The following is a 12777-nucleotide window of genomic DNA, read 5'->3' as shown; positions in this document are numbered from 1 at the left end:
ATGTACTTCATTAGTAGAAGCCTGCTATCATTTTTAAGTGAATGAAGAAATACAAAATGTCAATACAAATACATTTTTACATTTGAATAAAAGCTATTTATAGTTTTTACATCATATGCCTGGTCTACTGAGAGCACAGCTCTAGACAGAAGCATGTATAGAAGAAACTGCTATAAGACATTTGATTACATTAGTATGGCTGGATATCTGTGTTGCTGTCTTGGAGCTAAATCTGACACCCTCTGAAGCTGACCAAGAACAAGCTAGTCTCACTGCCCTCTGTACAGTTCTGGTGTTCAGTGAAAGCAATAATGTTGAAAAATGATGGAATTCCATATGTCAGATATCAAAACAGTTTTTGAGGCTGCCACCTGTCTTCATTCTGCTTTTTTCTCTAATTACAAAATATTTCCTGCTTTCTTAGGGGAAAAAAAGGTTAAAATGTTCTTCCAGTAAAGCACTCACTTTTCAGTACTTTCTGGACTACAAAGTGCTCTCATCCGAGTCTGAAATTTTAATGTCATTCAGACTCCTGTAAAAGTAAACCATCTGTGAATTACAGTCATAGTTATTTTAATTAGAAAAGCATTAGGGTTTAAAATGTTATTTTTCAAAATGACACATTTTTAAAAGATTAAGTAAAATTGTCATTGATGACTACCAAAGCTTCCATTACTGCTACAGGCCTCCCTTTTTTTTCCTGGAAGGAAGAAGAAAGGATGGGAGGGAGCTGTTCTTTCTCTCTTTCTTCTTCTCTTTTTTTCTTTTTTCTTTTTTTAATTTTACAGAAAAGGTGTAGGATGTAGAAGTACAGACATTCAAAACTATGGAATGGATGCTGAGATGGTGAGTAGGTGGCATGGAGGCAGTATTAGCTCATACTTAATAGGTGTCAAGGGAATCTGTAAAGCTGTTCTTTAGTTTAAAAAAGGCAATTTGTGGGAGTGCTGTGTGTTTCTGGCAGTACTTTCAAAATAGCTACCTACAAAAGACAGAGAACTATAATCTAATGATATTTTACACAATGACACACATTTTCACAGTGCATTAATGAAATGTAGAAGAAAGCCTTAAAACTATTGTAAAATGTGTCTTTTTGCAGTGTACATGTCTGCAAAAATATAACGACAAACACACTTACAGGGTACTGATCTTTCACAAGGGCTGAAACGTTATTTTAAAAAGCTTACTTTCTCTTTGTTACCTTTTCTGCACACATTTTAAGTCTTCCTTCATCTCTGGCACACTAGTGACCTTGCACTATGGTACATACTGAATAAACCTACAGTTTAGCATAGAGTATATATGGCCTTAATATAAAGTATGTGAGTAGTCCAGTATTCACGCAAGTGACATTGAGCATTTATGTAAGCCCTTGTCAGGAGTTGGACATTAGAGACAAAATCTGTCATTCAGATCTCTGGGAAAGGGCAGAAAAATGGATGTTCCTTTTCCAAAAAACTGTACAAACCTCATAGCTCTTTGCACTTGTTAGGTGACAGAAAGGACTGTTTTACAGGAAAAGAAGTGATCAGGAAATATAAGATGCATGTAAAAAATACTCCATGGAGGAAACCCTACCCCATGGGATCTCTGTACTTACTGGACATATCATTCTAGTCTTTCAAAATTCTAGAAATAGACATAGCACCAAAAGAGACAATATGAAAGTGTCTCCATGAACTATAGGCAATAAAATGTTGCATAAAATATAGGCAACAGGGACAACAACGGCAAAGAAGGTTAATCCTGAGGTAGGAGACTGGAAAACTAAACCCAGACAAATAAGTGATGTACACTGGTACCAAATATGAAACAAGGTCACTAGAAAAGAGAAAAAGAGAAGAAAAAAATAGAAAAGTGTCAAGAGAGATACAAGGAGGTGAAGAGAGAGAGACAAATAGAGATGGAATCCAGATTTGAGAGATCTGGATGTAAAAGATATCAGAGAGGAAAAAAAAGAATTTGCAATACTAGTAATCATAAGCAAACCCTGAAAAAAGTGGACAGAGAGAGGGAGGTATATATTATAGAGGGAAAAAAAGAAATAGGAACCAAAAATAGAGGTCTGTGTTGAAAGACAGAGAGCTTGTGAGCATTCTGAGGTCAAAGTGAATGACCCATACTATTCTCTGGCCAAGGGATAAGGTGGATTTGTATTGTGTGGCACAAAATAGCTGTTGAGAAAGCTTGGAGTTGGTGGCTGGCACAGGCCAGCCTTTTGGTAGCACTGGTGAGGTCCAAACTCACTCTGTGGTGATTTCTGCTACTAACAAATTATTTTCAAAATATAATGGGATGATATAATGGGACAATGCAATTTTGCTGACATAATTCGAAGTATGAGGGAAACATAGACACTGGTGTTTTAATCATTTACCATTAGTCTAGAAACTCCTTCTGTTTTTGTTTTTTTTTTTAATGTGATTTTCATAATTTACTTAATTTTAAACTGCCCAAAATTGCATTCAAGGTTTTCCTACTTGAGGAGAAAAAAAAAAAAAAGCATTCCTATTTCAATATAGCATTACCACATTAATTTTAAGCCAAAATAATCACTTCTGTTTTAAAAAAAACCTTAAAAGTCTCTCTGAACTAAGCACAAAATTTACATATGTATGATTTCATATACTTACGCTCATTTCTCTGACCTAATCATATGCCACTTATGTTCTATACTCTTCTATTTATTCATAAATGTGCTTTTCCCAAAAAGGACTCTGGTAAGCTAATGTTGTGTATAAATATATTTAAATAAATAAAAAAAAAATACTTAAATACAGCTGTATCAATGCCTATAAATGACACACCTGTAGATCCGTAAGGAAATATGTGGGGGTTTTTGTCACTGGTAAGAACTGTGGATCAGACTTCATTTTCCTTCTTCAGTTCTAGAAATGCCAGCAGAATCTAAAATCTCTAGATGGACTTCTGGGAGTTCTCTTTATTGAGGACTTGTTCTCTGCTTTAGCATTCTTTTTGAGTGGAAGTTTAAAAATACAGCTCCACACTAGCAAGGATCATTTCTCCAGAAACACTGCAGGTTCCTGAAAAAACTTTAGCAGTGTATGTAGTTGTGAAAAAGAGAACCAGCACTATCAAATTATCTGCCTCGTGCGATTACCTGATGCTGACTTGGAGCTCCATAAAAACATCCTGACTGACTTTCCTGTACTGCTTATTCCTCACCTGATGAGTCTTTGGATCATCCCATTCAAACTTAAAGACATGTCTTACTCTTTCCGAAATGAGTGACCTTTTGTGTTCAGAATTCAAGGCTACTGATAAGAAGGAATCGTTGCGGATTAGAAGAAGCAGGCTAAAAATTGAAAAGGCAAAGTAAGACAAAACTTTTATTAGACATTTTTAAAGACTGCTATCTTTTAACCAGACAAGTGTTTCTAGCAGTCAAAGGCTGATAGATTCACTTTTAGTGGTCTGGCCTTTGCAGTGCTTGTATTTAATAGCTGCACTGTATAGCAAAAGCAAATTAAATTGATTTTTTTGTTGTACTTCTGGTATAATACCAATTGTTTGCATTTCAGCAAGCTCCATCTGAAGTAACTGACAAGTGTTAATTGCAGACCACTGACCTTAGTTAAATAAAATGTAGAGCTCCAAGTTTTGATGAGAAAACTCAGTAAGCTATGAGCTAACTCTACTGAATTTATATTTGCATGCTTAACAGTGTGAGGAATAATAATCCAAACAAATGAAAGTTTCCTTATGTCAGTAAAAAGAGCCATGAACTATCTGTGTCCTGTACTTCTCCCAAAGCACGATAATGTTTGCAAGCTAGTCATACTATTGGGATTGTAGGCTTTGCTTAGCTAATACATCACTGCATGACAATAAACGAACACAGCACTGAAAATGTGGGTTTCCTAATGTAAAGGCCTTTTGATGTTCTGGAGGGCAGGAGATTCTTCTGCTTTACATGGAGCAGCCAGTACTTCCATTCAATTTAACTCTAAAGTTACAACCTATCATCTTGCTCCTTCTAACATTAATAGCAAAACTCTCACTGACTTCTCCAGGGGTTAAACAAGTCTATTACTTTCACTCTGTCTGGAGTAAAAATGGTTTGTTTTGATATAGAAATCTGATTTTCTCTTACATCGGGTGCTTAAAAATCGTAGCAAGTAGCTAAGCTTGTCATGATCAAGTATATACTAAAGCAGAAAGAACACCTTATCTAGGCTGCACACAGAGTCAGGATGCATAAATTGCCTTTCATTAGTAGCTCTGCACTTTTATAATTCTAGTAGTTAAGCTATGTGCATGACTGAAACTGCATGGTATGCCAGCTTCATGAAACAGCTATTTTATTGTCCTAGTTTAGTTATCTCCAGCTCAGCTTACCCAAGGAACAACAACATTTCATAAACCTATCAACGCTTCCCTAATGAATACTTTGCTTTAACACAGAAGTTGCTGAATCAAGCATCAGACTTTGGCTAGCTGATAATGTTTACTCTTATGCTTACTAAACAGTAGAAAATAAACCAAAATTGGATTCTGGATTGGATCTTCTGCACTTGTCCTCCATTTTTAAATAGACTGTAGTATTTACAAGAGGAGAAAGAACTTTTTCAGTGATAGGCTCTGGGGTTTGATGTTTTGTTGGTTAATAAAACACTCTCCAAACACAACTTACATGAGAAGGAAAAGATTAATTGTCAAGTGGGAAATAAATACAATGAAACCATTTTTCTACTCCTTTTGGGGATCTCACTTCAGAACACAGATTTACTTTCCCCTCCTCCAAGTTGGTATCACCTTTCACAAAATGGGATGGTGAGGTACATTATCAGAAGGAAGTTAAATAAAGTATCATCCCGATTCACTCAGCTATAAAGTCCAGGTCTTCCTTCCCCCCCCCCCTCTGCTGGGGAGTTTATTGGCAACCTCATCCTCTGGTGATGACACATAAACAAGAGGTTGATTTCAGATGTGTGTTGCTTCCTCCCAGACTTCGTCATCTTTGATGAGGATATTTCAGTTATCTATTTTTTCGGTCAATTTATCTACCTGACTCTGCAACAGCTTTTCTGGGAAGTAGAGGTAACAGTGTTGGGGAAGACATTTTTTGACTTATTCATGAACTCCTGCATCAAACAGATTTTCAGTTCCAGCAGTGACTCATTTGAAGTAGTTACTGCTGGCAACAGTGGCTGAATAAACTGGTTATATGTGTAACCCCCTACTTCTTGGATGATTTTTAGTGATGCACTACAGATGACTCCTTTCCTCTGGTTTTGCCAGCTGACATCATCCTGGGTTCCTAATTCCTTTTTTCCTTCCCTTTGTTCCCCCTCTTTCTCCCTTTTAAATTTTTTTCTTCTTTTTTCAGGGTCCCTTACTGTAAAAGGATAGAGGAGAGCACCCATGACAACTGCAGATTGTATAAGCTTCCTCATTTAGATTGTTATTTAAAGTTCAACTTTCATGATTAGTCAAATGAATCAAAAAGATAATTGAGAAAGAGAGATTATGTGACACAGATATTAGTCACTACTGCTGATAGTTGGGTATATGGTTCTGTATCACCTATACAAAACTTGGTGTCAAGCTTGTATTCACTGGGCATTCATCATCAAGAAATTGGACTTAAAGTGAATTTTCTTCTAGGTTTTTCTTCTGTGATTAGCATTTTTCCATCTGTTTGTCATAGCTCTCTGTTGCTTGAAAAAGGTGTAAGGAGAAGGTCACTCATTTTTTCAGACCTTGCAGCTTAGTTGGTTGCCATGTGCTTCTTAGTCACTTAGTATAACTCTCACTCCCAAACTCTCCTATTCCATTAACTTATCAGCATCACTTAAGACTTTTGTTTGTTTCTGGTTTTAAGGAAAATGCATTCTGCGCTGCTGTAGTTTTGAAGACCTGACTTCTGGTGTTAATGAGATTCTGGAGTCAGAAGCTCTAAAACCTGTTTGAGATCACAAGCTTCAGTCCTTTGCATGATGGAGGGATTCTGTTTTGCAATTTCCTTTTTAGATTTTTGTCTTTCCAGGTTTCAGGCTTGTTCTCAAACGCTAGTCACTACAGAGTCACTAGTCTTGAGTTGTAGGCTTTCACTGATGGCCATTTTTTTTGTGCTGTAGTGTTGTTACTGGCTCCTGGGGAAATAAACTCTACAGGCATCCTGCTCTGTGTTTCGTGACTGGAGCACAGTACACAATAACTGTAACACAGCTTTTGCCCAGTGTCAAGTTTGTAGCCCCACACAAGTTCTGAAGGTTAGTGGTACTTGTGGCTACAGGTGCTTGTAAGTGAAGGTACAGCTTCTAGATATTATGGGATATTTTTTATAGGGAAACTTGTGGCAAGGATGCAGAATATGCCCCGGAGCTGACTTAAGAAACCTGACTACAGAAAGCAAGTCTATTGTAATATTATCTTTTCCAGGGTTCATCCTTTTGGTTTTTGCTATTAAGAGGGGCTATACAGGCCCACTACTTTAGTGACTAAAAGGAGACTCAAACCGTATTTTCACCGAAGAAAAATCTTCTTCTATGTCCAAGTGCAAGTGATCATGCATGTGTGCTCCTAACCTAGTGGGAGGGCCTACTTTTTTTCCTCTTATACGTAAGGAAAATGGGCCACTGTCAAACACTCATAGCAGAAAGTCCAAAACAATTCTTATCCTTCAAAGAGCTGCAGGAACTTTTTCTGGGCATCTTAATGCTTACAGGTCAGACATGAATTAGAAGACCTATGTTCACCCCATACTTTAAACAAATATTCCCAAAGAAGCCTATAGGAGGACCCTAACCACTGCCCAGTCCCTAAACTTCATAGCTGTCCCTGAAACTGGTCTGGATGCTCTCTTGTGGAACAGAATTCACCTCATGCTGGTGAGAATTAATTAGTATATAAATAGGGTAAGGAGATGGGATAGGAAGTTGAGAACTTCCTGTTCAGTGTTTGGCTTTGGTCTACCTCTGAATCACCATGCTGACACCTATAAAGGCATTGTCTAGCTGAGAAGTCCTAAGTAGTTGGTTTGGGTCCCCCTATTATGACAGTATAGCATTTAGGATAGGATTTCATGTAAAGAAAATGTGCAGGGCTTTTTGCAATTCAGAAACCATTGAACCACTAAAATGTGTACACCAGATACCTTTAAAAACCTGGATGCAAATTTGCAGTATACATGCTTAATTGAAATCTTTTCCTTCCCACAAGAATACACTAATTTTTTGACACAATGATCACAGCTACTCATATGCTAGAAAACTCAGAAAATCAATTTGATTCTATCCCAAAGCATTTATTAAATGTCAAAAGAATATACTACTGCAAAGGATCTGGTGGCTTGCCACAATGGAAATGACTCAGCCAGCTTGTTTAAAGAATGATATTTTAATTGCTTTGTAGATCACAAACCTGCCAGCCTTGTAATTTACACTGCTGAAGAACAAGACGACATCTCTCCTTGGCAGACAACTTCTTCTCTCCTGCTGCTGTATCAGCCAGATCTTTATACCTAGAAAAATCAGCACAAGTAGAGTTACTCTCATGTTGGTCTGGCTCACATCTTTGCAGAAACTGTCAGTTTTCCTTTGCCTCTCAAACCTTTGATATCCAAACTTGAAGCTTAGGATTCTGCTAAGGGTGAAGAAAACAAGAAGGCAAATCACTTTAAATCTTGTACATTATTAGGCATGACCTTGGTTAATAAGGGTGTGGGAAAAGTGATGTCTAAACCAAAGATTTGCTTCCTGCCTGTTCTTTGGATGCCTCACTGAAAATCAATGCAGAAGGAATGCAAAGCCTCACCAAACTGATTTCATCAGTACTGAATTGGGTCACTGAAAGGAGGAAAATATTTTTTCAGTATGTGTCATATGACATATACCTATTAAAGAGTAATTTTTAAGAGTGACATTGATAAGAATTTGTTCCATCAGCCCGAAATATTTTTTTCTTCACTTTGAACAAAAAGTCTTACAGCAAAGAGACTTTAAGGAACTTGATCAGTTTATACTATTGGAAAGAAGATCAAGAGGAAATTTGATTACAGCATCCAGTACCTTCAAAGACAGAAAATGCTAGATATTAAGGGGTCTTTGATGTACCAGATAAAAGAACTAATGTAGGAAACTTAAATCATACGAAGTCAAATAAAGTATAAAATTCAAATTTTAACTGTGGACTTATTACAACATATTACTAAAGAAACTGATTAATTTTGTACATCTTGATGCTTCATATTATTAATATACTTTCTTGAAGATATTCCTCAGCCTAGGTATGACTGCATGTATAGAGCTGGAATGCTTTTTCATTATTAAAAAGCCAGTTTTTGAAAAGGAAAGATTTTGAAAATGTGTAACTTTTGATTAAACTCCCAATAAAACAGTGGTAAGTTTTGAAGTCTGTGTGCTAACTACATTTCCTGACATTTTGTTTATTTGGTTCCTTAACAGCTGAATTCACCTATAGCTCTGGTGCAACCCAAAACCGTGCTGTCCTGGGACCACTCACATAGACCGCGCAGGCAAAGCTGCAGGGCTGGAATGACTCCAAGGACATCAGTGATCCCAGGAGCTGCGGCGACTCTGGAGCTACAGCTGCAGACAAACTGTCCTAAGGCAAAATTTCACCTACAGTTCTAGTGCTCTGGAGCTGCACAGACCCTTGGGTATTTCCTCACCTTCCGCATTGTGGAAATGTTCTCTGGTCTGGTAGCAGTCCTGTTGAGGACTCCATGGCTAAGTCTACAGTAGTAAATGAAATGTGAGAGGGATTATTTCTCTGGCATAGAAACCATCTGGCAAAAAACCTAGCCTGTCTATTAAGTACTCTGCTATGTTCTATTAAACTTTCGTCACCTTCCAACAAAGTGTAGCCATACTTCAGCTGTTTTCTGGGACTGGAGAGACTAGCCCGTCTTAATTCACAAATTGTGCCCAGGAACTGTATGGACCAATGCTGGTTGGAAGGGGCCAAACCTACACCAGAGACCCTTTTAGTTAGTCTAACGCTCCAGATGAGCAGTACAAAGCTCTGGATCCTACTTTCCCAATAGCTCAACTAGCTGTACAGTCACAAAGACATTTGTTTCATGGACTGCTATTAAGGCTGGGGTCACTTCATTTCCAGCTGTATTTTCTTAGAAATCATGGAGAATCAGAGATGTTAAAGAGACAACCGCTGGAAAGCTTAGCAACTGCTGACAGAAGCAAAGACAATTCAGCATTGACTCACAAGGCATGAAGAAGTAACTGTGACAGTGGTCACCCTGAAACTCACAGCAGAAACCCAAATAAATGTACCTCATTCCTGAAACAGAGTCAACTTAAAATCTAAAAGGTTGATATTCTATGTTTGGATCTAAATATTTACTTTAGATCCATGCAAATCACATGCAAATCAAAACAAGGATAACCAAACCAAGGATAATATAATCTGTATTATACATGAAGCCAGATGAAAATGATCCACTTTTCTCCCCAGCTTTAAAAGTCTCTGAAATTTCATTGCACTATCCTGGAAGTCTAATCGGAATTCACAATTCCCTTCTATAGATTAAAACAAGCTCTTTCTTAGAAAAAGAGGACAGGTTAATGGTTGTGATAGCAAAGAAAGAGCTAACTATGGAAATTTAATTCTGCCACAAACTTCCCCTGTGAATATAGCAAGTCGTTTGGAAGATGATCTACTTTCCCTTAAGTTAGACACTGAAAAGCTACACTCCTCGCCTGAGTAAGTAATCTTGTTCTCAAGGCAGTCTGTGAAGATAGGTACTTTCATAGGGTGACTTGTTCTAGGCATTCTAGATATCTCGGTTAAAATGAGAAAAGATTGCCCTCTGGAGGTGCCTTTCTCTACTGACCATAGACGACTCGGCAGAGAAGTCCAGGCTGGGTGCTTGCATTCTGGATGGCTGAGAGTAATCTCACCTTCAGGTCTACTTGTCTGACTTACTCATCTGCAGGGTACTAACAGAAGGACTAACAGAACTTTCTTATTTTTACTATCTATCTTGTTCAAGCACACTGCCTATGTAAGCACCTAGGATAAAAAAGCACCTTTAGACACGGTGTCATCATCTGCTATCTCAGATCAATAATTTTTATCTTGTATAAGGCTGCTTAAACAAAAACAACACAAAATTTGTAGGTTTTTTGCAGCCAGAATGGTTCCCTGATTTAATTCTCAGCCTAGTTGTGCAAATACCAGTGTTAACCTCAGGGAAATAAAGGGAATGGGTAAGTGGGAATGAGCAGACCACACCTGTTGGTAGCAGCCCAGATTTTTCCTGAACAAAAGTGGTGGTCTAATCATAAGTTAATTTATTTTTTTTACTTAATTCTAAATGAATTAAAATATTTAAACTTTCATAATTATTTCTTTTTCCTTTTGGGGAGATAGCCAAACACTATAGCTTTGGCTTAGGGATTTGTATTTTAAACTTGCTATTACCCTTAGTAAAAAATTATGTTAAAAAGAAAGCAAAACAAAATTGAAAATGAATGAAGATATAAAGAAGGAATAAAAAGTTACAAATGAGACATTATTATTAAAATGCAAATTGACATATCTTTAGTGTATCAGATACTTTCTATTGTGAACTGAACTGGTGTTACCATGTAGACACAATAATTTAGTGTTCTTTTAAATGTCATGAGTTTTATAAATTTCTTGAGACCCTTTCATGGTCTCAAGAATAGCAAAAGAACCTGTTATTTTTCAAATTTACTATATCACAGAAAACAGTAATTAAAAATACTGAATTTATGATGCAGGCTTGTATAGATAAACTTGAGTTAATTGCAAACAACAGGGCTTGATTCTGGAGAAATGTAATCTGGAGAGTCTGAAACCTTCCCTTACCAGAGAATTCTTCCCCTGCCACTGCAGCCTTAGTTCACTCTGAAGTGAATGAACAAACCCGGTTAAATATCAGGCTTCTTCTCACTGAAGAAGGTCATACATTTTGCCCCAAGTAAATAATGCAGAGTGTATTTGTAAGGCTTTAGAGAGGATCCCGAGGAATCCAGTGAGCACACTCAGTGCTACCTTGCTAAAAGCAGTCTGTAATCAGGTGTAATACACTTCAGCTAAACTTGGATTGATGAGTTGTCTAGACTTCTTTAAGAGCAGTAGAAGACACTATTCAGGTGTCATATACCCTACTGTAATATTGGTGCTTTAAACAGGTCAGATGAATTGTGCACTGTAAGTCTTCAGTTTCTTTCCATTGAGTAGAAAAGATAGTCTATGCTCTTGACTCCAACATAGAAATCTAATATTAAACAAAGTGAATCTTCCTCCTAGCCAAGTCAGTAAACTGATGAAAAACAGTATTTCACGGCCTAGCCAGAGCAACTTATTCACTAAGGGATCCAAAACAAAATACAAAACAGGGAGATTTAAAGAATTAAGTTGAATCAACCCCCCTCCACCACGATGCCAAGACTAATGTAGTGTTGATTAGGAAATAAAGGCAAGACCTTCTCCAGTTACAAGCTGAGACAGGGAAAACTACCATCCGGGGGGCTCTCCCTAATGCCCCTCCACAGGAAATCAGTGTAAGAGAAGCTCCATTTTCCATTGCTTTGTTCTTAGCACCCTCCTTGTCCTAACTTGTAATTTTTACACACCTAAACAGAAGAAAGACCTTTGGCTAGACAAGCTAGCACTGTAAGCATGTACAGAGTGGCTGGGATTCTCTGGTGTTGCAGAAGCTGTGCTCTGACCTCTCTTCCTTTGCTTCTGAAGGATGCTCTTTGTCAGGGAGACTTTTTGTTTGTTTGCTGCCAATACCTTCAGATAGCTTGTGAATATGGAAAACTCAGTTCTCTTGGGTCTTCACAGATAAGGATGTTATCTGATCATTTTCTCCCTCACTTCCCTAAGTGCACAGCTGACAAGATCCAGCAGGCTGTTTTTCCCTGAGACAGAATATTCTCTAGTTCAGGTTATGGCACAGTAACCCACAGTAATATTCTAAGGCTCAACACACTATTTGATTTACACAGAGTGTGCACAAATAGGCTGTAGGTCTGTACTACCAGTTCTGTATGCAGGGCAAATCTTTAAGCATTGGAATAAACACCACAGCATTCAAGTTCAACAGCACATCAACATGATAAAAAGATACTAATGGAAAGAACGTGGCAAGTACAAAGTGCACAAAAACAAGCAGCTCCAAATCAACAGCTTAAATAAACCACATAGATGTCTTTGAGCTGAAGTCTCAAAACTAGGGGTTTTGTTTGTCTGGGGCTTTTTTGCTATTCTTTTCTCAGAACTCTCTCTTGCCTAGCTAGGAAAGAAAGATAAAATTGACAAAGTCAGAGGCAGCTTCTGACTGCAACCCAATGTCCTCAGCAAGAGAACAGCTTCTAACGCCGGAACTCCTATCTTTCCTGAAAGCAACTCCTTCTCTCCATGTCTTTGTATTGTTATTTAAAAAATAAAAGTCATTTATGGCTGGCATGTATCTGTTTTATAAGAGTGCTAGGTAATGCAGTTTTAAGTTTTAAATATCCAAACACAGCTTATGCAAGGGAAAATAATCAGTCCTGCCAGTGTAATTCATTGTGTTCCAGTTTCATTTTCTCTTTCTTTTGTTTACCACAATGTATTCTCTTTGCCAAGGTAAAATGGCATGATTTAGTTAAGATCCATTGAATAGGTAGTAAATAAAAGGTGGCAATCAAAATTAACTTGCATCCTATATTTCTGCCAGAAGAAATGTAAAAATTGTCATCACAAAGGAATAAACCCAGGTTGTGCTGCATTGCTAAAATTCTCTTTTTTCCC

At 37.5% G+C, this 12777-nt stretch overlaps 1 protein-coding gene across 1 annotated transcript in view; it reads right to left on the bottom strand.

Moving 5' to 3' along the window:
* MYO16 (myosin XVI) overlaps positions 1–12777 on the bottom strand; it is a 412211-nt gene that overhangs the window by 60628 nt on the left and 338806 nt on the right. The window contains exon 28 of the mRNA XM_037377384.1: positions 7390–7489. Within this exon, the coding sequence (XP_037233281.1) occupies positions 7390–7489 (100 nt within the window). The remainder of the gene's footprint in view (positions 1–7389; positions 7490–12777) is intronic.

Source organism: Falco rusticolus, chromosome 2 (genome assembly GCF_015220075.1).
Source record: "Falco rusticolus isolate bFalRus1 chromosome 2, bFalRus1.pri, whole genome shotgun sequence".
Lineage (NCBI taxonomy): Eukaryota > Metazoa > Chordata > Aves > Falconiformes > Falconidae > Falco > Falco rusticolus.
Note: the sequence above shows the minus strand (reverse complement) of the source record. Positions and strands in the feature narration are given on the sequence as shown.